The sequence below is a fragment of the Mixophyes fleayi genome, chromosome 8 (assembly GCF_038048845.1).
Source record: "Mixophyes fleayi isolate aMixFle1 chromosome 8, aMixFle1.hap1, whole genome shotgun sequence".
Lineage (NCBI taxonomy): Eukaryota > Metazoa > Chordata > Amphibia > Anura > Limnodynastidae > Mixophyes > Mixophyes fleayi.
The window spans coordinates 106,290,090-106,315,855 of NC_134409.1; the positions used below are offsets into that span (position 1 = coordinate 106,290,090).

The 25,766-nt window shown below is 38.9% G+C and overlaps 1 protein-coding gene across 2 annotated transcripts in view; it reads left to right on the forward strand.

Annotated features, from left to right (window-relative positions):
• The window catches only part of STAB1 (stabilin 1), a 179,409-nt gene that overhangs the window by 123,383 nt on the left and 30,260 nt on the right, over positions 1–25,766 (forward strand). For both annotated transcript variants that reach the window (XM_075183082.1, XM_075183083.1), the window contains 9 exons: positions 307–453; positions 1,376–1,501; positions 4,646–4,705; positions 6,400–6,576; positions 8,488–8,574; positions 14,152–14,298; positions 14,679–14,744; positions 22,147–22,354; positions 24,582–24,731. In XM_075183082.1, coding sequence (XP_075039183.1) covers positions 307–453; positions 1,376–1,501; positions 4,646–4,705; positions 6,400–6,576; positions 8,488–8,574; positions 14,152–14,298; positions 14,679–14,744; positions 22,147–22,354; positions 24,582–24,731 — 1,168 coding nt within the window. The remainder of the gene's footprint in view (positions 1–306; positions 454–1,375; positions 1,502–4,645; positions 4,706–6,399; positions 6,577–8,487; positions 8,575–14,151; positions 14,299–14,678; positions 14,745–22,146; positions 22,355–24,581; positions 24,732–25,766) is intronic.

The window sequence follows — 25,766 nt, forward strand, 5'->3', positions numbered from 1 at the left end:
ATAGCTTTACAAACATTTCACTGTAGCCTTTATATATTGCATGATAGACAGGTAGAAGTTTATTATATATTCAATACCAGGTGAGTTATTAATATTCTGCAAAATATCTTTAAAATATGAATTGTGTATTTCTATATTTGCATATTATATTGCTCTAATTAAATCTAAAATTACACTTGTTACTGGCATAATTTAAATAATCCATTGTCAATGTTTCAGATTCTGACATCTGAGTTGTATTCATATTGTACTGGTTAAGAAGGGGATACAATGTTGGGAAAAATACAAATCTTGGTTATATTTCAGTTTGCAGAGTGGAAACAGAAGGGTCCTATGAAATATTTACTTCGCTACCATCTGGTAGGCTGCCAAAAGCTACTAACTGATGAGCTTAAGAAATTGCCTTCGTTGATTTCAGTTTCTGGTGGCATCATAAGACTTTCCACAAAGAACGTAAGTCAAGTAGTTCATGACATTTTGAACGCACAATGCTTATGCTCTGCCTATATCCGTAATCTATTCTTCTTTCCCAGTGGACACCAGATGTTTGGTTTGGTTGTACTACTTCACATTTTTATTTAACTAAGCACCACAGCCAAACATACATCATAAATTCATATACAGACTTTATCAACATACCATATAGAGTCATGCAGCTTCAGTGATGTGGAAACAAGTAAACTGGATTTTGGTTATGTAGTTGCTTTGGACTTTGCAAAAGTATTTTTATGCTGCAGTTACAGTTTGATGTGGTGAATACATGTTGCATTGTGAAGCTATATGGAGCACTGCAATGCTATGTGTTACCAGATGTAATGTCCTGTATTCAGGGGCAGGGAGGGCATTTGCCCCCCGGGCCGGTCCCATAATGGGCTAACTTAGGCTGGGTCACTGGACCACCTGTATTTTTTTCCATTAAAATAGGCTGCTGAGTCAAGTCTTGCCCCCCGGGCTGAAATTTGCCAGCCCTCCCCTGCCTGTATTACTGGTTTGCGGTGCCATGCACTATCTGTTCTGCTACAAACTGGTTTAAAATTCCATAAAAAAGATGAGTGACCAGGGGAATTCATATTTTATATTGATGTTAATGTTTACAGAAAATATTATATAGTTAGAGGTGCAAAAAACACAAATCCATCAAGGTCAGATTATTTAGCTATGTTGAACTGGTCTAGATGAATACAAAACAAAATGCCTATTAACCTTACAATTTGCAATTCTTTACAGACCAATGACAACCTTATTAATTCTACACGGCCTCTTAGGGCACTTGTGAAAATTTCTGCATTATTTTGTCTATATATTCCTGTTTTTCCATTTAGTACTGCTATTTTAGGCAGAAAAACTAATACATTGTTTCATTCATTCATTTTAGGGTGAAGTTTTTTTAAATGACTTTGCAAGAATAACAAAGAGTGATATAATAGCTAAAAATGGTGTAATCCACTTTATTGACAACGTTTTGATACCAGAAGCTCCAACAAACACAAGTTTACAGGCGGTACGTTTATAATTTACTTTTTTCTGAAACTGCAGTATTTTCTGGATACAGCTTTGTGTGAATTTTGGAAGTGGAAAATCCCATACATGTAGATTGGGGAGAAATATGGAAGAAAAAGAGAAAAATTGCCATTGCACTAATTGTAGAGAGTTGAATTCCCTTCAATTCTAAATTTCCAAAACCTAGTTTTATTTTTTTATTTATTATTTGTTATTTACTTTTTTTTTTTATCTTTTTTTGTTTTGTGATGTACAACCTTAAACTTTTTTAGAATAAAGAGAGAAAGATAAAAGAAGTTTGCTAACACAGGTGCAGTATAGATATATTGAATTGAAGGGATCATCTTTGAATTAAAATGTAACCTTTATAAAGCATTCATTATAATCCAATATTTAAAATTAGCTAAATGTAGGACAAATGTGTAAGTGTATACACACAAAGTGAGTTTAAGATGGCTGTTTGCACCAAACAAGTCTTCTATGTAATCTAAAGGACTTATGTTCTGTTATTTCCAGTTGTAAAAGTGGCTTATAATAAACCTGAATTAAAATTCACGATGGCCATATAGCTAGAAGTAGAGATAGCAATTGACTGTTTTACACATATCTGCATGCTTCTCAATATAAGACATCATTTATAAGGCTGCAATCATTGGTATTATATATGGGGAATGAATTGCTATCTAGCTGATCTTGGCTCCAAACTAACTGTGGGGTTATTGGAGCTATTATAATCCATGTATAAGAGCCACCTTTTGTAATTTAATTGAGGCAATGGGGCAGACAGCGAGCACGCTGACGCACGTTTTGCTACGGACTGCTTAGTCAGTGGCAAAATATGGAAGAGCAAGGTGCTGTAGTAAATAGTAGGCTATGAATTATGTCAGTAAGAACACAGTACAGTGTGAGTTTTGGAAGTAAATATAGAACACAGTAGATGGAACAGGAAAACCCAATGGGGAAAAGTAGGGTGAGGATTATGGAAAAAAAGAATCTCACTGAAAGAGTAATGTGGGGGAATATGGAGAGGAGAATCTCAAGGGAGATGGTAGATAGTTTATTATGTCTCCATGGCAAACTGTAGAATGGGAAATATGAAAAAGAGATCCCACACCCTGTTTACTTTAACCAAACCCCAACACACCATCCTGATCATGTTAGACATGATCAAGAAATATGGCCAACTATACAATTTTAAGATCAATGCTGACAGAACAGAGTACTGAATACTGAGTACTGAATCCCACTGAATACTGCATACTTTGAAATCTACATATCAGTTCCACTGGCAACTGCACAAACTAAAATACCTTAGGGTACATCTCACCAGATGTTGCGACCAACTGTTTCACGCCAATTTATCCCCGCTGATTGAATCCTTCAAAACAGATCTCTGCACATGGGCCTTCCAGCACATTTCCTGGATTGGTAGAATAGCAGCAGTCAAGTGAACTCCTACCCAGACTCCTATAACTCTTTCAAACCCTGCCCGTCAGAGTTCCCTCTATTATCCTAAAAAACCTTCAAAACTCTATCACATGCTTTGTTTGGGCATCCAGGAGACCCAGAGTATGCCCGAAGGTCCTCTATAGGCACTCAAAAGAGGGTGGATTGGCCTTCCTCTGTCTGCACAAGTACTACTTACCCGCGCACCTCACGCAAGTTGTAGTCTAACACTCACACCCACGCACCAGGCTTTGGGTAGACATTGAGAGCCACTTGCTCCACATGTACTCTCCCTATTCCCTTTTCTGGATTGACTCTAAACATTACCCTCCACCCTCCCAGGTTCCCTCAACCCTGCATTTCTCACTCTCCGTTTGGAGTTATTGCACACAAGCATTCCACTTGATCTCTGACCCTCCCTGCTCTGTGTAACAACCCTGAGTTTGGTCCCGGACTCGACCCCGGTACATTTAAGTGTTGGACAGTGCACATTTTCCCCAGGAATTTCCTCCCCAAGTTCTTTGACCTCCAACCCCGATTTGTACTAATGTCAGACACATTTTACCAGTACCTACAAATCCGCCAATTTTACCAAAACAAAATAAAGAGCAGAACCCCTCATCTTCCCTCCCCATTAGAAGCCTTCTACCTTTGCAGATCCACTTCCAGCAGCCTGATCTCAACAGTTTATTCAATACTCCTAAAACATAACCAGCTGGATAAAGAACAACACCAGGTCAGGTGGGCAGAGGATATGGGTGAGGTCCTCGGCCCGGAGGTTTGGCTCCAAATCCAAGAAGCGGTGGCCTAGAGCTATTTGAACTCAGCTCAGAGAAAATTCATACAAGCTCCTCTTTCGCAGGTACCTAGTGCCAACAAGACTTGGAGCTATCTACCAAAATGCCTCGACATTCTGTTGGCATGTTTGTGGAGGAAAAGGCACTCTGTCCCACATCTGGTGGACATGTTTCAAGATATCACGCTTTTGGAACGGGGGCCACTGTCTACTCACACGTTTAACTCAAATTATGATACCCAACACAACATCTCCTACCATCTAAGATTAAGAATAAGGAGGATACTCTTTGGTGGATGGAAAAGGAAAGTCTGACTAAACCGTATAGTGGGGAGTTATAGATAAGGAAATCCTAAGCAGACACCATGGGGAGTGAAAAATATAACAGAAGAACCCCATGGCACACAATAAGAATAAGTATACTGTTAATGATAGAAGTGTAGAAACATATGGTTGTAGAGTAGATTGGGAATTATGGAAGAGGAAAACCATGTGGGAAACAGTAGGATGGTGATAAAAGACAAAAAGAATCTTATGGAAAAACAGGGTGGAAAATATGGAACTATGCACATAATAAGGTATAAGCTGTGGAAGGGTAGAACCAATGGAACATTGCTGTATATTTTGAAAGAGAACTCAGTAGTATTTAAATTATGGAAATGTAGAATCCCATGAAAAATTCTAGAATGAAATATGTGAATGAGGAAAATCCCATGGGACAAATTAATAGGACATTGCTTTAAAACAAAGTAGTGGGATTATGTATGAATTCTGAAGTTCAATTGCTGGGGTATGAAATATGGAAGTAAAACTCCTGAGACACAGAAGTGTGTGGACTATGAAAGACAATAGCTAATGGGATATATTTATGGCACATTTTAAATATTCTTTTTTTATCTACAGTTAAATATAAGTCAAGTTGCAGCTCACCACGGTTATTCCAAATTCAGCCAACTTCTAAAGGTAACTTCTTCTAAAAAATACATTTTGATTTTGGTCTTCACAATATGGTAAAATGTGCCCATATCTGATTCATGCTTGTTTCACAATAATTGATTGGTAAAAGCAGGCAATGTGCAATTTCTCATGCTCATTCACCTCTGGAGCTCACTGCTGCATTGGTGGCTATGCTGGGATAAATGATTATACATCGGGCAAATAATAAATGTGACAGCTCCCATTCTTACACTTAAAATTTTATGATGAGAAACAAGGTTCTCTAATGAGAATTATTTTGCCCATATGTATAAGGAAAATACATTAAAAAAAATAAGCCCTGATTGTAATTTTTTTTTCCGTTTTATTTGATCTAAATAAAGCTAGTTTTATTTGATCTAAACTCTTATCTCCACCCAGAAAGTGCTTGTGTAACAGAGTATATAGCAGTTTTTGGATTTACAGCCTTTGTTTAAAACAACAAATCTTAGTGCTTAGTGTTCTGTCGTCATGGTAGCAGAACATGCCTGGATTTGAAGTTCATCCACAGCTGGTTAGCCATAGTTCACCAGCCTTTTCTATTTTGATAGGATTTAAGCAATTTTATTTAAAGTAAGGTACACAAGCCCCATAGATAAAACCACGACAACATATGAAGAAAAAAAAAAATATATATATATATATATATATATATATATATAGTATTGTGTATTTATTGTAGCTCAACCTGTATTAATTTCAATAATGCTATCTCTTCCTATCTGTTCTAATCTACCAGTAAGAATTTCATAGAACCTCCGTGTTTCCAAATATACTATATTAATGGGAGTGTCTCTAAGATGTTTTTGTTCAGTGAAAGAAGGAAAAGATATACAAACTAAACTAATGTATTTATTGTATATAACACATCAAAACTACACCAGCTATGGTGTACTCCTTAGCCGTGTCACATTGTTGGCAAAACTAAGCTCATACAAGTAGTATGCTACAGATTTACTGGAGCTGTAGTATTATTTCACCTGTGAAAGCATATTTTAAATGTAATAAATGCAGTGTGCAGTAATGTATGAACCCTCCATCTTTTCTCTTCCATGTGTTATGCCCCTGAAAGAACATTTTCCAGACATTGGACTCTCCCTAATTAAAAGAGATATTGAGCCTGAGTTATTGAGGAGAGCAAAGCATAAAAAAGGAGTAACTTTGCACCTGGGAAAAACCATGTTGCATTGGAGGGGGAGGTAAATTTAAAATGTGGGGAGAGATTTATATTTGAAATAAAGCTATAAAGTATTTGTGTGCTAGATGAAAAAACAGCCAGTATTTAACTTATTTGCAAAAGAGTAAAATAATTTGCAACCCTTGCATTGTAACATGGTTTGTACCGGAGAATATTTACTCCTTTTTTTGCCTTACTTTCCTTAATGACTCAGACCCATTATGTTTTCCAACAAGGCCAATGTTTAATGAGCAATACATTTTACAGATAAAATCAGATCCATCACAAAAGAGGATTTCCTTTCTAGAGTGTGGTTTTAATATACAGCAAAGCATAAAGAAGGAGATGTTCACTTTCTTTGTCTTAAGGTTTCTGAACAAATTGAGAGCTTGACAGATAATAGTTTATTTATGAATTACCTATCTAAATGTAGACAATAGGTTGGACCTGTCTATATGTTTAATTTAGGTTGTTTATTTTTCAATACTTATTCTCATTTTGACAGGATTCCAATCTGTTGTCCGTTGTTAATGATAAAATTCACCAACCTTTCACAATGCTGTGGCCTACAGATAAGGCTTTTGATTCTCTTCCGGAGGAGCGGAAGAAATGGTTGTACCATGAAGACCACAGAGACAAACTTGAGGCCTACCTGAAAGTTCACATTATTCGAGACACAAAGGTAGAAGCATCTCATGTACATCAGTGTATTACACATAAGTATTCACATTGAATGACCAGATTTTTATGTATTGGTGTCTTTCTCAAGAAGGCATGTTTTAACTATTGATTGTGAACTAGGTATTTGCATACCCTCAACAATGCAACAGGCACATCCATATCATCACAACCTAGGCAAGGTTGTAGTAGTCTATTAGATATTTTTGCATTTGTTTACCAGATGATTCTCATACTCAATGCTCCCTATAACAGCTGCAGTAAAAGTTAGTTATTTAGAAAAAGGTCTCTTAACGACTAATGCCACTTAAAATGCAGTTTGTATCTACTGTGAAGATACTGGGTTTATCTGGCCCAATGCTACCCACTTCACGCTGGCTGGCCACCCATGGGTGCCTTCCTATGCCAGGGAAGTCTACCCAGTACCTTCTAGGATTCGTATGGTCACTCAGGCAAAATGCAGTTATAAAAATACAACAGTATATTTATTGTCATACAAACAACACTAGAATATTATGTACACACAGTAAATAAATGCCAGGCAGATTTACCACATTATCTGTCCCTTACCCCAATAGCTTAAGGAGATATAGTCACCTGGCTGTCCAGACTTCACGACCCATGGATCTCTCTCAGCTGCATATATAGACTCTAGTTAGACCACGACAACTCAAAACTAGATCTTGCACCTTCATGAATGAAATCCCAGAATGAACACCCTTCCCGCCTAGAGTCGTTCCTTATATCTCAGGTCTAATTTCCACAGTCTTTCCCCTCCCTGGGCAAACCCCTGGGTCTATTCTTCTTAACCATTGGCCAGTGCAGGACTAGGGGATTTGGACAGGGCAGTGAAGATGAGCTGTCCTTTCACAGAAGCCCCCTGCTGGGATGCAGACAGAACGTCTGGACTAGTCCTAAGGAGAACAATTGATGCTAATTGGCTTCCCCTACTTCCAAGGATAAGGTAGCAGTGAGCCCCTCCTAAAATTAACCTCTAACACTACTTTGTGAAGTCACAGGGTCCCCAGCTGTTTCTTGCTTCCTGTAGAGGAAGAAGGGGGGAGAATGAATGTATTGTGGACACCACTTGATCTTTACACATAACCCTCCTGGTTTCAATTTAAGGACAATGAATAGTAACCTTACTGCAAGTCATCAATATACAATACACAATATACATATTTACACCTAACTACCATGTCCCCTTAACCACATGTTATTGGACAATGCAATTGTAGTTTGGTGAGCTGGGGAACAAAAGCATGGGCTATAAAACGTACTAGCTATAATCTACATTATGTGAGAAATGAGAAACCGAATGGTCACAGGATTATCACACTCATTTCGTCACATCTACTATTCCCACTCCAGCCTAAATAGCAGGAAGTGACATAACAATTGTTTCCTGCTGTTTTATTTGCTCGCAGTTTCTCTCTATTTTCAGCACCACTACCACTGTCCACATCAGACACATTTAAAACTTTTATGTTCAGTTGTTTTGCTTACTATTCACATAAGTACATCATTTGTCATTGGTATCCTTTGCAGTTTAGCAGTTACCATCCATCTAATTCAATAAAAATATTTTCTAACAATAGCAATGACACATACAACTGTACGACTTCTATCCCCACTTGCTTTTACTTTTGTACATACTTTTGTGAAATGGCAAACACATTGGGGTTAACAAAATTATTAAAAATATAACAAAACAAAACAAATGCCATAACAATGAACTTGGAGATATCCTAATAGCAACAAATCTTACATTGTTTTCTGTTATTGTTTTCTTAGACTGCTCTAAGAATATTATGTTATGTTTACAAAATCCGTTAAAATTAATTAAGTAATACATTTCAATAATGATGGTAATATGGTAATGGTAGGATGGTAATATGCTGTGGTTTTCTCTTAGATTTCTGCAGCTAGCCTGCCTGAAGCCAAGTCATTGAGGACATTGCATGGATCTACAGTCTCCTTTCAATGCAGCACAACCAACATTGTGAGTAGCCATCTCTTAAAGCCTTTATCATCTGAATTTTATTGATGAAATACCACATAATTATGTCTTACAAATACTCTTAATAGAAAACAACACATGTTGTGACCTCCTGGCATTACTCCCTCCCCTGTGATCATAGTATTGCAGAGATGCAACATTAATGCCTGGAATATTTTCAGTGATCATGGGATTATGGGATTGTCTCAGTGAAAGGCCCAGTTGGATGGTATTGACTTTGTAAATTCTTCAATGATAGATGCCACAAAACGTCCTACATAGAACTGGTGGAGATCAGTTCAGAGCTGGTGGAGATCAGGGGGTATATGTACTAAACTGTGGGTTTGAAAAAGTGGAGATGTTGCTTATAGCAACCAATAAGATTCTAGCTGTCGTTTTGTAGAATGTACTAAATAAATGATAACTAGAAACTGGTTGCTATAGGCAACTTCTCCACTTTTTCAAATCCGCAGTTTAGTAAATATACCCTCAGGTCTTGTTCTATATTTTATAAGGAAACATTGCACCTTTCTGTTGCACTTCAGCTGAGAAGCGCATTTCTTTGCCCTATAAAAGAAAAAATCTTGTGTAGTAGGAAATGTGTGTTTCAATCCTAGTAATAATAAGACAAGTGCCAAAACTTTTACAAATAACTAATCTCATTAATTATTGGAACATGCAATTTGTGACTGATCTGCTATATTTGTCAAGAAATTAACTATGAACTGGTGACATCTCACATCTTTTAAGGAGGCATCTTTTTACTCAACCTTTTTAAACATTGGCCTTGTACCACGACAATACAGGACAGGGATCCCCAGCTGTGACGTTAACGCATCCCAACTAAGAATCCGTTAGAGCTACTCATGGAATTCAGTTCTATGCTGATGATTTGGATATCATCAGCATAGAGATGGTACTGGAGGCCAAAGGTGTGCATGGGGTCACCAAGGGAGGAGGTATTGAGAGACAGGCCAAGTATGGATCCTTGGGGAACTCCGACAGGTAAGGGAAGAGGGGGGGTGTGGAGTCATGTGTAGAGACTGAAAAGGAGCGGTTGGTGAGTTAAGTGGAAAACTATGAAAGGACAGTGTTACAAAGGCCTATAGATTTGGGAATTTGCAAAAGGACAGAGTAGTCTATGGTATTGAAGGCAGCAGAGAGGTCGAGGATAAGAAGGGAGAGTGTCCTTTAGATTTAGAGAAGAGAAGGTCATTATGGACCTTAGTGAGCGCAGTTTTGGTGGAGTGGAGATAGAGAAAACCAGATTGGAGTGGGACAAGGAGTGAGAAGAGAGAAAGGAGGTAAGACAGTTGTAGACAACCCGTTCTAGAGGTTTGGAGGCAAAAGGAAGGCGGTAGATAGGGTGGTAATTAGAGAGAGGCAGGGTCAATTGATGTTTTTTTGAGTATTGGGGAGACGAGAGCATGTATAAAGGATGAGGGAAAGGTTCCAGAGGAGAGGAATAGTTTGAGGTGATGGGTGAGTTGGGTGGAGGCCACAAGAGGGTATGGGGCCATGTGGGAAGGTGGAGGGGGATGAGGAGGAGGGAAGAATGCAGACTTTATCTGCAGATACCGGAGTGAAGGAAGAGAAGCGGGGTGGGCTAGAAATTGGGGGTAACAGTGGGGCGGATGTTGAAAGCATACACAGAGAAGGGTGGGTGGGGGGACAAATTGGATAGGGAGGGTAGGGCAAGAAAGGACTGGTGGGAGGATATGTCATGATATGATATGTCTTGACCCAATTTTGGAGGTGAAGTAGGTAGCAAAGTCGATAGCAGAAGGTGTTGAGGGGAGAAAAGGCAAAGGGGTTGGAGGATTTGGAGGAAATGAGAGCCTTAAAGAAATATTGTTTAGAGAGTGATAGGGCAGAACTGTAAGAGGCTTGTATGGACTTGAAGTGAAGGAAGTCTCCATGAGTGCTTGACTTTCTCCAGAACCATTCTGCACTACGAGAGCATTTTTGAAGATAACGAGTAAGGTTTGAGAGCCACGGTTGAGGTGGGGATCAACGAGGCTTGATGGTGCTATCAAGTGCAGAGGTAAGGGTGTGATTGTAGAAGGAGACCTCATAAGAGCAAGAAAGAGTGGTGATGGGAGAGAGGAGTGAGATCAGGGAGGAGGAGAATTTGGTAGGAGGAATGGTGTCAAGGTTATGCCTGGTGAGGGTAACTTTAGAGGATGAAGAAAGTGAGAGGGGTGGAGAGATGCTAAAAGAGAGGAGACGGTGGTTAGAGAAAGGAAAAGGTAAACTGCTGTGAGAGAGAGAGGAGGTGCATTGAGAGAGACCAAGGTAGGAGGAGAGGTAGAGAAGTTTGGAAGCAGCAGGATGTGAAGGATAGTCTATAGCAGGGTTGTCCAACCCGCGGGCCGCATGCGGCCCAGCACACCTGTAAATGTGGCCCAGAAGGAGTTTTGGTTGTGGCAAGGGGGCAGCGCTCTTAATGGAAAAAAAAAAATCCTGCAAAAAAAAAAGAAAAGAAACTACTTACCTTGCGGTCACGTCAGCTGGTACTCCGGCTCCTTCCCTTGTCTCATCCTCCGTGCGGCGCTCGCAGTGAATGTCAGGCGTGATGTCATCACGCCCAACATCCATTGCGGAGCGCAGCACAGAGGAGACACCCGCGCGAGAAGAACAATCAGCAGCACAGAATTGGAGAAAAGAAGAGAAGAGGACAGGAGAACAAGCCGATTAAAAGGTAAGTTAAGGGGGATTTGTTTTATTATTTCAAGGGACGCCGACAAATGAATAAAAGTCACCTGGTCCTGGAGCATCATGGACCTTCTCTCCCTGCTACATACTTCTACTTGTATTACTAATGGGGCATTATATATTATTCTCTTTGGCCAATTATAAGTTGTTATCCCTTAACTAACATAGGGGCACATTTATCAATATTCACATAAAGTGAAAAGTAGTTTTCAATCCTTATCGCAATGATAAGGATTGAACTACTTCTCACATTTATGTACAGCCCTGCACAGAAACAGCAGTTCCGAAAAACTGCTGTTTCAGTGATAAAAAAAATCATACTTACCCCCCTCTTCGGAAGCGCTGTCTTCGGGTCTTCTCTTCACTCTTCAATTGCGCATGTCCAGTTCCAAGAACTGGACATGCGCACACAGATCCCCTCTCTGTCTCTGCAACGATAGTTGCAGAGAGAGAGCTGTGAGTGACAGGGAGGGATCATGTGATCCCTCCACACATGCGCTGTCCAGCTCTGCTCTCCGGAGCAGAGCTGACAGCATTAGATTTCCTCAATTCGGATGATGTACGCCAGCTTCAGCTGGCGTACATTAACATGACAAGTTACCGAAAAAAATGTTTTTTCGGGACTTGTTAGATTGCGGCCAGGAGCAGTCACCATTCTGTTGAATGGTGACTGCTCCCAAAAACGAAGAGGAATGCAAAGCAGCAGATATCCATGATATCTGCTGCGATGCCCCCTTAATAAATTTGCGGAGGACACTGTGGGACCTTAATGACCCGTTAAAAGCACTATCGTGCTTTATTAAATATGCCCCATAGTGGTGTAATTATCAAAACAGGTCAAAATTTGGGGTCACAGTGATGTATATGTCAGGTACCGCAGGCCTGGTCAGGGCACCCTGATATACAATGCCTGGCTTAAATGATATTGCATCGAAACAATACAAAAAGTGATTATAGTATAATAACTAGAGAGGATTTTTTGAAAAGGGCGATTGAAAGGTAAGTATAGGGGGATTTGAAAAAAAAGTGATATCTATATATATATTTATCTATATATATATATATATATATATATATATATATATCACTTTTTTTCTCATATATATATATATATATATATATATATATCACTTTTTTTCTCATATATATATATGTTATCTATGTTTTCTATGGTTTTTTGGATGATCAGCTATCGTTATTGTTAGTATATCTTATGTGCGGCCCAAACCAACTCGTCGTCTGCCAATGTGGCCCAGGGAAGCTATAAGGTTGGACACCACTGGTCTATAGGGATATTAAAGTCCCCCAAGATAAGGGAAGGAAGGTCAGAGGAGAGAAAGTGAGAGAGCCAGGTGGCGAAGTGTTTAAAAAAATTAAAAGACTGGACCAGGAGTTCGGTAGATAACAGCAACACGGGGGTGAGCTGGGTGGAATAGACAGATGGATTGTACCTCAAATGAGGAGAAAAAGAGGCATGGTTCAAGGGGAAGAACCCTGAAAATACAGCAGGGGGAAAGTAGTATACCAATTCTTCACAACTTGAAACATACAAAAGTTACCCGTGTAATAAGGAAAGTCCCGATGTCCACTCAGACTCATGATTAATTCAAGCCATAAATAAGGCTAAATTGATCAGAATTTTAGGAGAAAAAGTAAAAAGTTTTATTTACTAAATGTGGCTTTTGAGATTTTTCCACCTTCCTGTAAACCTTGGAGCAGTTTTATTAAAATAAATATAGCAAAAATGACTAAAATCCCCCAAATTTATATTTTACATACATTATTAAACACACAGTTCTGCCATCACTAAGATTTGGTACACTAGTTGACACTCTTTAGTAAGTCTTCAGTTACTCCCTGACGTCTCTCAAAACTGCACCCTGAAGTTAATTAATCATAACCCAAACAATTATCTGCCTTAAATGTATTGTTCTAAAAAAATAAGCCTGTCTGAAACGTGAATTCATTAAGAACACAAATACAGAGCACTACTAAATGCCATAATGCTTATTAAATGAAATCATATAGCAAGTTGATTAAAAAAAATATAAATGCAAAACAGTTTTAAAATAAAATAGGAATAGAAACAGAACATTCACACTCACTAACTTTTCATGTGATCTAATCCCTGGGGAAGGCTATAAAATGTACAGTTCCTCAGTAGAAAACTGACCCCTGAAAATTGGCCATTTCGAACATATTAGCAGTTTTCAAAGCCACTCTTTTTCACCTCAACACCTTTCATTGTGAGGTCACTGAGAGAAGTGTGTGGGTATGTTAATCTGTTTTTAGTCTGGTTTTGCTGTCCTTTTTGTTCAAACACACTTCTAGAAAGAAATTCTTTAAATCGGAAATATCCGTTTGGGAACATGACAGAGATACAATATTACATCCACTAAGCAACTTATGAACATATAAAACATGAATATGTACGAATGAAGATGTATTAATCTATGTGTTCCTTGTAGTGTTTATGGTGCTAGTGTCTACCGATGATACTTGCCAGGTAGCTAGTTTCACTGATTACAAATATATACATCAGTCTTCCCAAATAGAGATTATGAAAGGTATTGTTTTGATGCATGTTATCTTGGCATGGAAACACTTTTATCTTGCCTTACAACTCATGTTGTACCTTGTTGTGCATCATTATGTGGCATTGCTTATGGTACATAACCCTGAGGCCAAATACACATTTTACACAATAGTTAAAACACACACATTTGATCCTGTATGCACATACCCAACTTTAAGAAATATAATTTTGTTTCTGCACTAGGCAATACACAATCAAAGCAGCATATATTGATTTAAATTCCACAAATCTGATGAAACTTTACATATTTAAATTATGTTTCTGTGCAGGGAGATATTCTGGTGAATGAAAATAATGCCATGGTCATCCAGAGGGACCTGGAGTTTAATGGAGGAATCGCTCACGGAATTGATCAGTTGCTGGAACCCCCCAACATCGGCGCTCGCTGTGATGAGTTTACTGTGTCAAAGTTTTCAGTAAGCAATAATAGTTTGATCAAATCATTTCATGGTTTAAGATGATCATACATGTGCCACTACACACAAATAGCAAATCTTCTTTTTCTTACTGTGGAATTCAAACCTAGTTGGGCCAAGCATATGACTCAGTGGTGGGGACTGACATTAATGCATGTCTGCACACAATGCCTGAAGGAAAAATCCTTCATTATCATGAGATTCAGGTAATGTTACATCGTTGCTACCGAGTGTATATCAGTGGTACAACTTGGGTAGGGAGTTATATTTTTAAAAAAGACCCATTGGTCTGTTATATTTATTTATTAAGGAAAAAAATATCTTCAAAGGTAGACAACTGTGTAAAACACTGTGCAAGGTTTACTTTTTGTTCATTTCAGAATCTCAGGGAAACATGTTCATTCTGTGGCTCTGAGCTACCATGTCCTAGTGGATCAGTTGATCGGGTGAGTTTTAAATGATTTGCTAATGTTAAAAAAAATGCTAGAAGTTCCTGTGTCTATGTGAAGCCATAACTCTACTTACCTTCTGCCTTTTATACAACAATCTCATTGTTTAAATCTCTGAACTTGTTTCAATCTTAAGGAAGAAACAGGTATCAATTAAGGGCATGACTACATAATCAACATTAATGCCATTGATACAGCAACTCTCCAGTATAGATTGTTGGGTGATACAGTATGAAGGCAAATAGACAGATGCCTTTTTTGGTACTATACAAATCTAAATATAAATCTAATGCAGCTTTCTTATTGACTACTAAAATCTAAGCCAGTGGTTAAAGTGTTTTAGCACAAATATTCCTGTGTAGCTATGGCTTTATATAAAAACAAGTTGACCCGTGCATGATACTCATGCATTCTAGTCAAATCAAGCTACTTAAGGTCTTAAAAAGGGTCTTGTCATGCATTTGGGCCTAGCCCAGGCCTCCTCAGGGGAAGAGCGTTACTTCCCGACGCAAGCGACCTTTTTAATGTGTGTTCATGAGGTAAAATTACCTCACGAAAATGAGTTTGACCCCTCAACTCGTAAATTTAGCCTTTACTACCCCTCCCACAGGGGGAAGGGGGGATGATGGAAGTTAACTGACTTGACTATTCTAATTTTTTTGTCAAATAATGTCAGTATACCACATTTCAGGTCAATTGGATAAGCCCTTTCTGAGAAAATAGTTTTTTCCACACACACACACTAACGCACGCCTCTACACATGTGTGTTCATGAGGTAAAATTACCTCACGAAAATGAGTTTGAGCCCTACCAAATTTCAGCCCTTTTTGAATTTTTTTTCCCACACACACTAAGAATTTAGTAGGTCAGTGTATAACTCTGCCCAGCAGGTGGCGCTGCAACTTGTTTTTTTTTTTTTCACACACACAGACAGATGCCACTAAGCATTTATATAGTAGATGGCTTCCTAGGTATTTTTTAGCCGAATCAAGAGGATCCATTAGCCACATACGAGCCATGTAAAATTGCATGGTACTGAGCACCATACCTGAACAGCATTGCCAGAATATCAGGATCCTACATATAAAAATTGTACGCACTCAAATTGAAATTGTAGATATTTGTGATATAAAGCCTGAATTAAAGCTAAATCATGTCTGACATTTTTCCACCTTTAATGTGACCTTGCAAAATAGACAATTCAATTGAAAGGCAAACAGACAATATTTAGGAAAAATAAATTAAAATAAAAAAGCACAATAACCTAGTTGCATAAGCATGCACACACCTAAATTCATATTCATACATTTTGGTTTTATTATAGCTGTGAATCCTTTTAAAAAAGTCTCTAGCAACTTTCTACACTTTTACTTTGCAATTCTAGCCATATTGTCTCCACCTATTGATGATAGTCTTCACAGTGTTTAATGGTATATATAATGCCTTTGATATTATTTTATACACATCTCCTGACACCTTTCAACAATGAGATCCAGTAGATTTCATTGTTGAAAGGTATCAGGAGCTCCTTGCGGACCACGACTATCCAAGTATGATGCAAGCTAGAAAACTACTAAATAAATCCTACAGGAAAAGCTGATGTTTATTTGGGGTACATCAAAATCACTTTCATTACCTATGAACATGATTTTGAATGGGATTGGGGTTTTTTTCATTTACTGTTTTATAAAAATTGTATTTTAGTTTTATGGTTGCAAGGTCACATTATCGGTGGAAAAGGTCTGATATGTTTTATCTTGATTTCAGGCTTTACATTACAAACACCTGCAATTTCAATAAGGGTGAGTATACTTTCAAATGATAATTTCATCCAACACTTAAAAGATAGTTCTGGGTGAAATTAGGTAAAGATAACTTAAATATGAAAAAGGGAATTACCTCCGTTGCTCGGGGTGGAGCCCCCAACGTCTGTAATGGTTCAAACATGAGCTCCTCTTTCCTGATTGAAGTAGGTGTTTCTCACATTTCAAGCACCTTTGTCAACCCTCCACCTTTCCCGTGATCTTCCGATCCATTCCACTCAGACTGTTAAAGGATCTGTGAAGATACCGGGTTTATCTGGCCCAATGCTACCCACTTCACGCTGGCTGGCCACCCATGGGTGCCTTCCTATGCCAGGGAAGTCTACCCAGTATCTTCTAGGATTCGTATAGTCACTCAGGCAAATTCAGTTATAAAAATACAACAGTATATTTATTGTCAAACAAACAACACTAGAATATTATGTACACACAGTAAATAAATGCCAGGCAGGTTTACCACATCATCTCTCCCTTACCCCAATAGCTTAAGGAGTTATAGTCACCTGGCTGTCCAGACTTCACAACCCATGGATCTCTCTCAGCTGCATTTATAGACTCTAGTTAGAGAACGACAACTCAAAACTAGATCTTGCACTCTTCATAAATTAAATCCCAGAATGAACACCCCCTCCCACCTGGAGTGGTTCCTTATATCTTGGGTCTAATTTCCACAGTCTTTCACCTCCCTGGGCAATCCCCTGGGTCTATTCTTCTTAACCATTGGTCAGTGCAGGACTAGGGGGGGTTGGATAGGGCAGTGAAGATGACCTGTCCTTCCACAGAAGCCTCCTGCTGGGATGCAGACAGAATGTCTGGACTAGTCCTAAGGCGAACAATTGATACTAATTGGCTTCCCCTACTTCCAAGGAAAAGGTAGCAGTGAGCACCTCCTAAAATTAACCCCCTACACTACTTTGTGATGTCACAGCTTCCCCAGCTGTTCCATGCTTCCTGTAGAGTAAGGAAAGGGGAGAATGAATGCAGCTCCAGCCCTTTAACCTGTATCGTGGACACCACCTGATCTTTACCCATAACCCTCCTGGCTTCAGTTTAAGGACAATGAATAACATTACTGCAAGTCATCAATATATAATACGCAATATACATATTTACATTGAACTACAATGTCCCCTTAACCACATGTAATTGGACAATGCAGTTGTAGTCTGGTGAGCTGGGGAACAAAAGCAAGGGCTATAAAAAGTACTATAATCCACATTATGTGAGAAACGAGAAACAGAATGGTCACAGGGCTATCATACTTGTTTCGTCACAGGATCCGCTTTAAATAACATAACAATTACAATGTAGGTCTGGAGATAAAAGTGTAAAACTATGTGAAAATGTCCTATTGTGAGAACAAGTGTCTACTACTGGGCAATTGCATCCAGGGTAGCGTATAGATTTGCGGACCCAGATGGTGGCATCTATGGCCGTAAAAATGTTTGCCAATTCCAACCAGCAAGTGAAAGGAGTTGGGCAGATCGATGGCGTTACAATCTAATTGTAGATTATTTGCATGGGTGTGCCTAGTTGTGACCTGAATACTGAAAAGAGATTTCATTTTATGAGAGAGGTGTATTTGCAGCCTTTTTCTTCTAGCAAAATGACCACCTCTGAGGTCCTGGAGATCGGTTCTCATCTCTTCACTGCAGGAAAGCGCATTTCAAGGTGCACTTCAGTCAATGTACTAAAGACAGTCCGGATGAATGAGGCTAAGCCAAGCAGTATTTTAGGAGGGTGGTCAGTTGGTTTTTGATGTGATGTTTTTATTGTTTCTACCATGTGCATTTTACGAAGCATCTGCTAACCCACAATATTATGCGCAGACTGATTTTACGTGGGTAAGCAATAGCAAAATATAAAAGTGAAATACATGCAACAGCTGCACCAATTATGCAGCCTGGACACACACCAAAAACAATCTCACCAAACTGTATGGATTAAATATAGTTACTACCAGGATATGCTGGTGCTCTCACTGTATAGACACGGCTCTGTATTCACAGTGTCCATGATAAATACAATCATGAACAAAAGAGAAACAAGTCCTTCATATGAACCAAACTTCAAAGTCCGCAGATGGATACCTTTTTTTATATGTATGCAAAATCCACCCCCTCACCCTCTGTGAATATATTCACAAAATACGAGATAATGGTAGGTACTGTAATGAAGCTCCAATTAGTCAAAGATTCAACACGTGAAGTATTCCTGAAGTTTCAATTAGAAAGGAGTACCGTCGATTTCTATATGCAACAAAATGCCTTTGTCCTCTATTTGTGACAAAACAAAGCAGGTGAAAATATATATCAACATTTTAAGTATGCAGGGGCTGGAATCCACTGTACCATTGTGGTAATACTCACACAAACATGAAAATGTCAAGAAAAACCTAATATATAGTAATGGCCAAAAGTTTTGAGAATGATACAAGTATTGGTTTTTTACAAACTTTGCTGCTTCAGTGCTTTTATTGGCAATTACATTAAGTTTATGGAAAGAGTCAATTATTTGCAGTGTTAAGCCTTCTTTTTGAAGACCTCTGCAATTCGCCCTGGCATGAGGTCAATCAACTTCTGGGCCACATACTGACTGATGGCTGCCCATTCTTCCCTAATCAATGCTTGAGTTTGTCAGAATTTGAGGGTTTTTGTTTATCCACCCGCCTCTTGACGATTGACTACAAGTTCTCAATGGGATTAAGGTCTGGGGAGTTTCCTGGCCATGGACCCAAACTTTTGATATTTTGATCCTAGAGCCACTTAGTTATCACTTTTGCCTTATGGCAAGTTGCTCCATCATGCTGGAAAAGGCATTGTTCGTCACCAAACTGTTCTTGGATGGTTGGGAGAATTTGCTCTTGGTGGATGTTTTGGTATCATTCTTTATTCATGGCTGTGTTCTTAGGCAAAAATGTGAGTGAACCTACTCCCTTGGCTGAGAAGCAACACCACACATGAATGGTCTCAGGATGCTTTACTGTTGGCATGACACAGGACTGATGGTAGCGCTCACCTTTCCTTCTCCGGACAAGCGTTTTTCCCCAGATGCCCCAAACAATCTGAAATGGGATTCATCAGAGAAAATGACTTTACCCCAGTCCTCAGCAGTCCAATCCCTGTACCTTTTTGCAGAATATCAGTCTATCCCTGATGTTTTTCTTGGAGAGAAGTGGCTTATTTGATAGCCTTCTTGACACCAGGCCATCCTCCAAAAGTCTTCTCCTCACTGTGCGTGCAGATGCACTCACATCTGCATGCTGCCATTCCTGAGCAAGCTCTGCACTGGTGGTGCCCCGATCCCGCAGCTGATTCAACTTTAGGAGACGGTCCTGTTGCTTGCTGGACGTTCTTGGGTGCCCTGAAGCCTTCTTCACAATCATTGAACCTCTCTCCTTGAAGTTCTTGATGATCTGATAAATGGTTGATTAAGGTGCAATCTTACTAGGAGCAATATCCTTGCCTGTGAAGCCCTTTTTGTGCAAAGCAGTGATGACTGAACGTGTTTCCTTGCAGGTAACCATGGTTAACAGAGAAAGAATAATGAATTTTAAAGCTTCCAGTCTGTTATTCTAACTCAATCAACATGACAGAGTGATCTCCAGACTTGTCCTCGTCAACACCCTAACCTGTGTTAATGAGAGAATCACTGACCTGATATCAGATGGTCCTATTGTGGCAGGGCTGAAATGCAGTGGAAATGTTGTTTTTGGGATAAAGAGGGACTTTGCAATGAATTGCAATTCATCTGATTACTCTTTATGACATTCTGGAGTATATGCAAATTGCCATCATAAAAACTGATGCAGCAGACTTTGTGAAAATAATATTTATGTCATTCTCAAAACTTTTGGCCATGACTGTATGTAGCTTAATTACAGTCCCCATAATTAATATATACCTTTATAAAAACGTAACAATTACTGGTCAAAGCTTTACATATTAAAGTTATTGATACACACTATTTAGTCATAACTAGGAAAGGATATATATCTAATGAAGACAGGTGATCGTAGCTGTAATTTATCAGGCTAGATGGAAATATATTCATTGCCAGCTCCAGACACAAGTCTCAGCAATAATTTAGTAGTAGTATCCCCAGACATTAATCAATCTTGACACAAGAAGACCGTTTTTCTTAATGGAACCAAGGCATAATAGACCACTGTATTATTTATATTGTGACTTAATGAACGATTGTATCGCTTTAATACAAAAAAGCGACTGACATAGTAAAACAGACCCTCATGTTGACACATGTAACTACCTCCTAACTAGGAAAGAAAAGCAGTAATGAGAAGCTTATAAGCCTGCAAATATACAGCAAAGAAAAGCATAAGCACCATGGTCGCTATGTGACAAAGTTAATAGAACATTGCTGCAAGTTAGAAATAGAGGTGACTATACAGGAATCAGTAATGGAGAGATCTGAGTGGATACATTACAGCACACAAATTAGTAGAAATACATACAGTTAGGAAAGAGACCAAGATAGAGGTGTAAATAGATGTCTTGGGGCTCTAACCAGAAGCGAATATGTATCAAGGGACAACAACCTAAACTACCCCAAAACATTTTAAACTGCACCAAAAGATGAAAAAGAAGCTGATCTAGGAGGTACGCAGATATGTTTTAGCCAAAATAACTTTAACAAAAAAAACTTTAATTCAAAATCCTGATTTAGGCTTCCTGGAGACAACATTTTTAAACAATATATTCACCTCCTCTCATTTTTTGCTAAAATCACAGGTCCATCCCATCTCTTCCAATTATTTTCAACTTTTCTAAGGCTAAGAAATTTGTAACGGCCATAGTGGAACAACCAGAGCAACTTTTAAAGTGGGCTAAAACAGAGTGATTTTCAAAGCCATTCTTGTTGTGCTGGAGATGCTATACCAGCCTAGTTTTTAATGGGTGTGATGTCCAACCAACATAAAATAGACCACAGTTACATTCCAACAGATATATAACTTTGGAGCTGTTACAGCTCACAAAGTCTTTGATGTCAAAGATCTGGGCATTTAATACACTGCTGTGTCTATACAGTGAGAGTGCCAGCCTACCTCTGTAGTAACTATATTTGATTTTACGTGGGTGTTTCCAAAGAAAATGAACTCACCATGTACCCTGAAATGCACTTCGTGGACAATTAGGCACACTTAAGCAAATAAAGAATCATTGCTGGCCCATATATTGTGTGGTTCATAAAGTACCCTCAATGGTTGCTGTTTGTCATTTTGTATGATGATCATTGAACTGGTTAAGAGTTGGTCTACCATGGGGATCAAAATGAGCCAGGCCTCTTCATCCTTGTGTGTCACTGAGAAATGATAATGCTATTAAGGCACCAACATCTCCTAGCTCACAGTCATTACTTTGCTAAAGTCTTCTTTTAAATACTTATCTTTCTGCTACCCATGATCCTAAAAAGCCCCATGCAGAATGATAGCTAGTTCATGTGGCTGAAAACTGAAGTCTGAGTGCACAGGGCACTCGTGCTATAGTGGCTACATGCATAACAAGAATAATAATAACAGTTTAAATGTTTTATTTTATGGGTTTTTTTCTTGCAGGGAGAGATAGAAGAGTGTATTCATCCATCAAGGCGTACCTATGGTAGACTTGTTGCAAATAGACGTGTCCGCTACAGACACCAATACCATAGTTCATCCGCAGGATTTCTTGCATACGGAAGACTTAATCACGGCTGCTCTAAGAAATGCTACATTGTTAGCTGGACACCACGTTGCTGTAAAAACCATTATGGTGGAGATTGCCATGGTATGAAGTGTCTGGCTATGTCACATGACTTTACAGAACATAATCTAATGGAAATCAAGTGCATTATTAACATGTTAAATGTGGTATTTAAATGGACCAGCTACCATGTAGTAACATGATTTAATTCAATAGCGCATCATAAGCTACCTGCAAATTATTCAGTGGGAGTAAGATAGACACACAGTGTGATCATAGTAGACCCCAGATGCTAGTAAAAGGCACACAAAAAAATCTAATGCACCCAAAAATAATATTGATCATTGAAATGTGGTTTGATGATGAGAGGTATGCTTTATTGTACCATGACATGTTATGGCAACAAGTTCTTTATCCAACCTCTACTCCTGATGAAGGATCAGTAGGGACTAACATACAGTCATGGCCAAAAGTTTTGAGAATGACACAATGGTTTTCACAAGGTTTGCTGCTTCAGTGTTTTTAGACATTTTTGTCAGATGTTACTATTGTATATTAAAGTAAAATTACAAGCATTTCGTAAGTGTCAAAGGCTTTTATTGACAATTACATTAAGTTTATGCAAAGAGTCAGTATTTGCAGTGTTGACCCTTCTTTTTGAAGACCTCTGCAATTCGCCCTGCTGTCAATCAACTTCTGGGCCACATACTGACTGATGGCTGCCCATTCTTCCCTAATCAATGCTTGGAGTTTGTCAGAATTTGAGGGTTTTTGTTTATCCACCCGCCTCTTGATGATTGACTACAAGTTCTCAATGGGATTAAGATCTGGGGAGTTTCCTGGCCATGGACCCAAACTTTTGATATTTTGATCCTAGAGGCACTTAGTTATCACTTTTGCCTTATGGCAAGTTGCTCCATCATGCTGGAAAAGGCATTGCTCTTCACCAAACTGTTCTTGGATGGTTGGGAGAAGTTGCTCTTGGAGGATGAATGGTCTCAGGATGCTTTACTGTTGGCATGACACACACCTTTTCTTCTCCGGACAAGCATTTTTCCAGATGCTCCAAACAATCTGGAAGGGGATTCGTCAGAGAGAATGACTTTACCCAAGTCCTCAGCAGTCCAATCCCTGTACCTTTTGCAGAATATCAGTCTGTCCCTTATGTTTTTCCTGGAGAGAAGTTGCTTCTTTGCTGGCCTTCTTGACAGTAGGCCATTCTCCAAAAATATTTGCCTCACTGTGCGTGCAGATACACTCACACCGACCTGTTGCCATTCCTGAGCAAGCTCTACACTGGTGGTAGCCCGATCCCGCAGCTGAATCAACTTTAGGAGACGGTCATGTTGCTTGCTGGACGTTCTTGGGAGCCCTGAAGCCTTCTTCACAACTATTGAACCTCTCTCCTTGAAGTTCTTGATGATCGGATAAATGGTTGATTTAGGTGCAATCTTACTAGCAGCAATATCCTTGCCTGTGAAGCCCTTTTTGTGCAAAGCAATCATGGCTGAACGTGTTTCCTTGCAGGTAACCACGGTTGACAGAGAAAGTACAATGATTTCAAGCACCACCCTCCTTTTAGAATAATGAATTTTAAAGCTTCCAGTCTGTTATTCTAACTCAATCAGCATCACAGAGTGATCTCTAGCCTTGTCATTGCCAACATGCTCACCTGTGTTAACGAGAAAATCACTGACCTAATGTCAGTTGGTCTTTTTGTGGCAGGGCTGAAATGCAGTGGAAATGTCGTCTTTGGGATAAAGTTAATTGTCATGGCAAAGAGGGACTTTGAAATAAATAGCAATTCATCTGACCACTCTTTATGACATTCTGGAGTTTATGGAAATTGCCACCATTAAAACTGAGGCAGCAGACAAATAATATTTCATTAATTCTCAAAACTTTTGGCCATGAATATATATCTATTGGAATCAGTCAGTACCATATAAAGCTATAGATCAATTAATAAAAATTATGTATGGCTGTCATATAGTAACATCCAATGTATCCACTATATAGGTACTGTGGTGCTCATCAATATGCCAGTTACATGCTGCAATATCACAGCTTACAGACATTGGGCCAATATTTGTGTGGCCAAATGTGTGGCCCAATAACTACTATATATGAAGATAATCCAAAAGAAATTAATCAGATCATCAGATTTTTTTGTAAACAGTCTTAAACAGAGAACCTCCTAGAAAAAAACCCTTTATGTCTATAGTCTAATGTTTTGGCCCTATTTTATATGCTATACAGTGGCACTACCAATATCTAATTATTAGCTATAACAAATGGTCCAATGTTTCAGTGTGTCCCGGTGGCCTGGAGGCTCCGTGCAGTAATCATGGAACATGTATGGATGGATTTGCAGGAAAAGGACGGTGTACGTGTACAGAAGGATTTAATGGAACAGCTTGTGAAATCTGCGCCCCTAACAGATATGGCTCTGATTGCAAAGGTATATATATGGGTATCTTAATTCATTTGTGGTTGTTAGCATATATTTTCAGTAGTAAATATGATTTAACTTAATGGGCTTCTTTGTTTCTAACCAGAATAATATTGCCATGATAATTAGAGATGGGCGGGCTCGGTTCCCCGAGAACAGAACCCGCCCGAACTTGAGGTATCCGAGTCGGCTCGATACTCTGGAGAGAGTACCGAGCCAGGTACTCTGCAGAGAGAAAGGTTAGATCGCAGGCAGTATTAGAGCAGGGAGAGAGCACTTATTAGTTACAGCACTTATTAGTTACAGCACTTCTAACAGCAGGAAGAGAAGAGTATAGAGGAGGCATTTTTGCAAACATTACCAACTGTTTGGGGTGTCATATATATTCCCTCCTCAAGAAACTATTTTCTGCCTGCAGAAATAGTAGTATACCAGCAGTATATATTTTGGAATTTGCACTACAAGTGCTTGGGGTGTGACATATTGCCTAGTTCTAAAGAAGCCATTTTCTGTTGTTGAAAATACTATATACCAGCAGTATATATTTCTGAATTTGCACTACAAGTGCTTGGGGTGTGACATATTGCCTAGTTCTAAAGAAGCCATTTTCTGTTGTTGAAAATACTATATACCAGCAGTATATATTTCTGAATTTGCACTACAAGTGTTTGGGGGGTGTCAGATATTCCCCTCTTTGAAAAAACAATGTTTCTGGTGCTGAAAGTATTATCTATCAGCACTATATATTTCTGAATTTGTACTACAAGTGTTTGGGGTGTCACATATTTCCCTCTTTGAAAAAACAATTTTTCTGGTGCTGAAAAAACTATCTAGCAGCACTATATATTTCTGAATTTGCACTACAAGTGATTTGGGGGTGTCAGATATTCCCCTCTTTGAAAAAACATTTTTTCAGGTGCTGAAAGTATTATCTAGCAGCACTATATATTTCTGAATTTGCACTACAAATGTTTGGGGGTGTCAGATATTCCTCTCTTTGAAAAAACAATTTTTCTGGTGCTGAAAGTATTATCTAGCAGCACT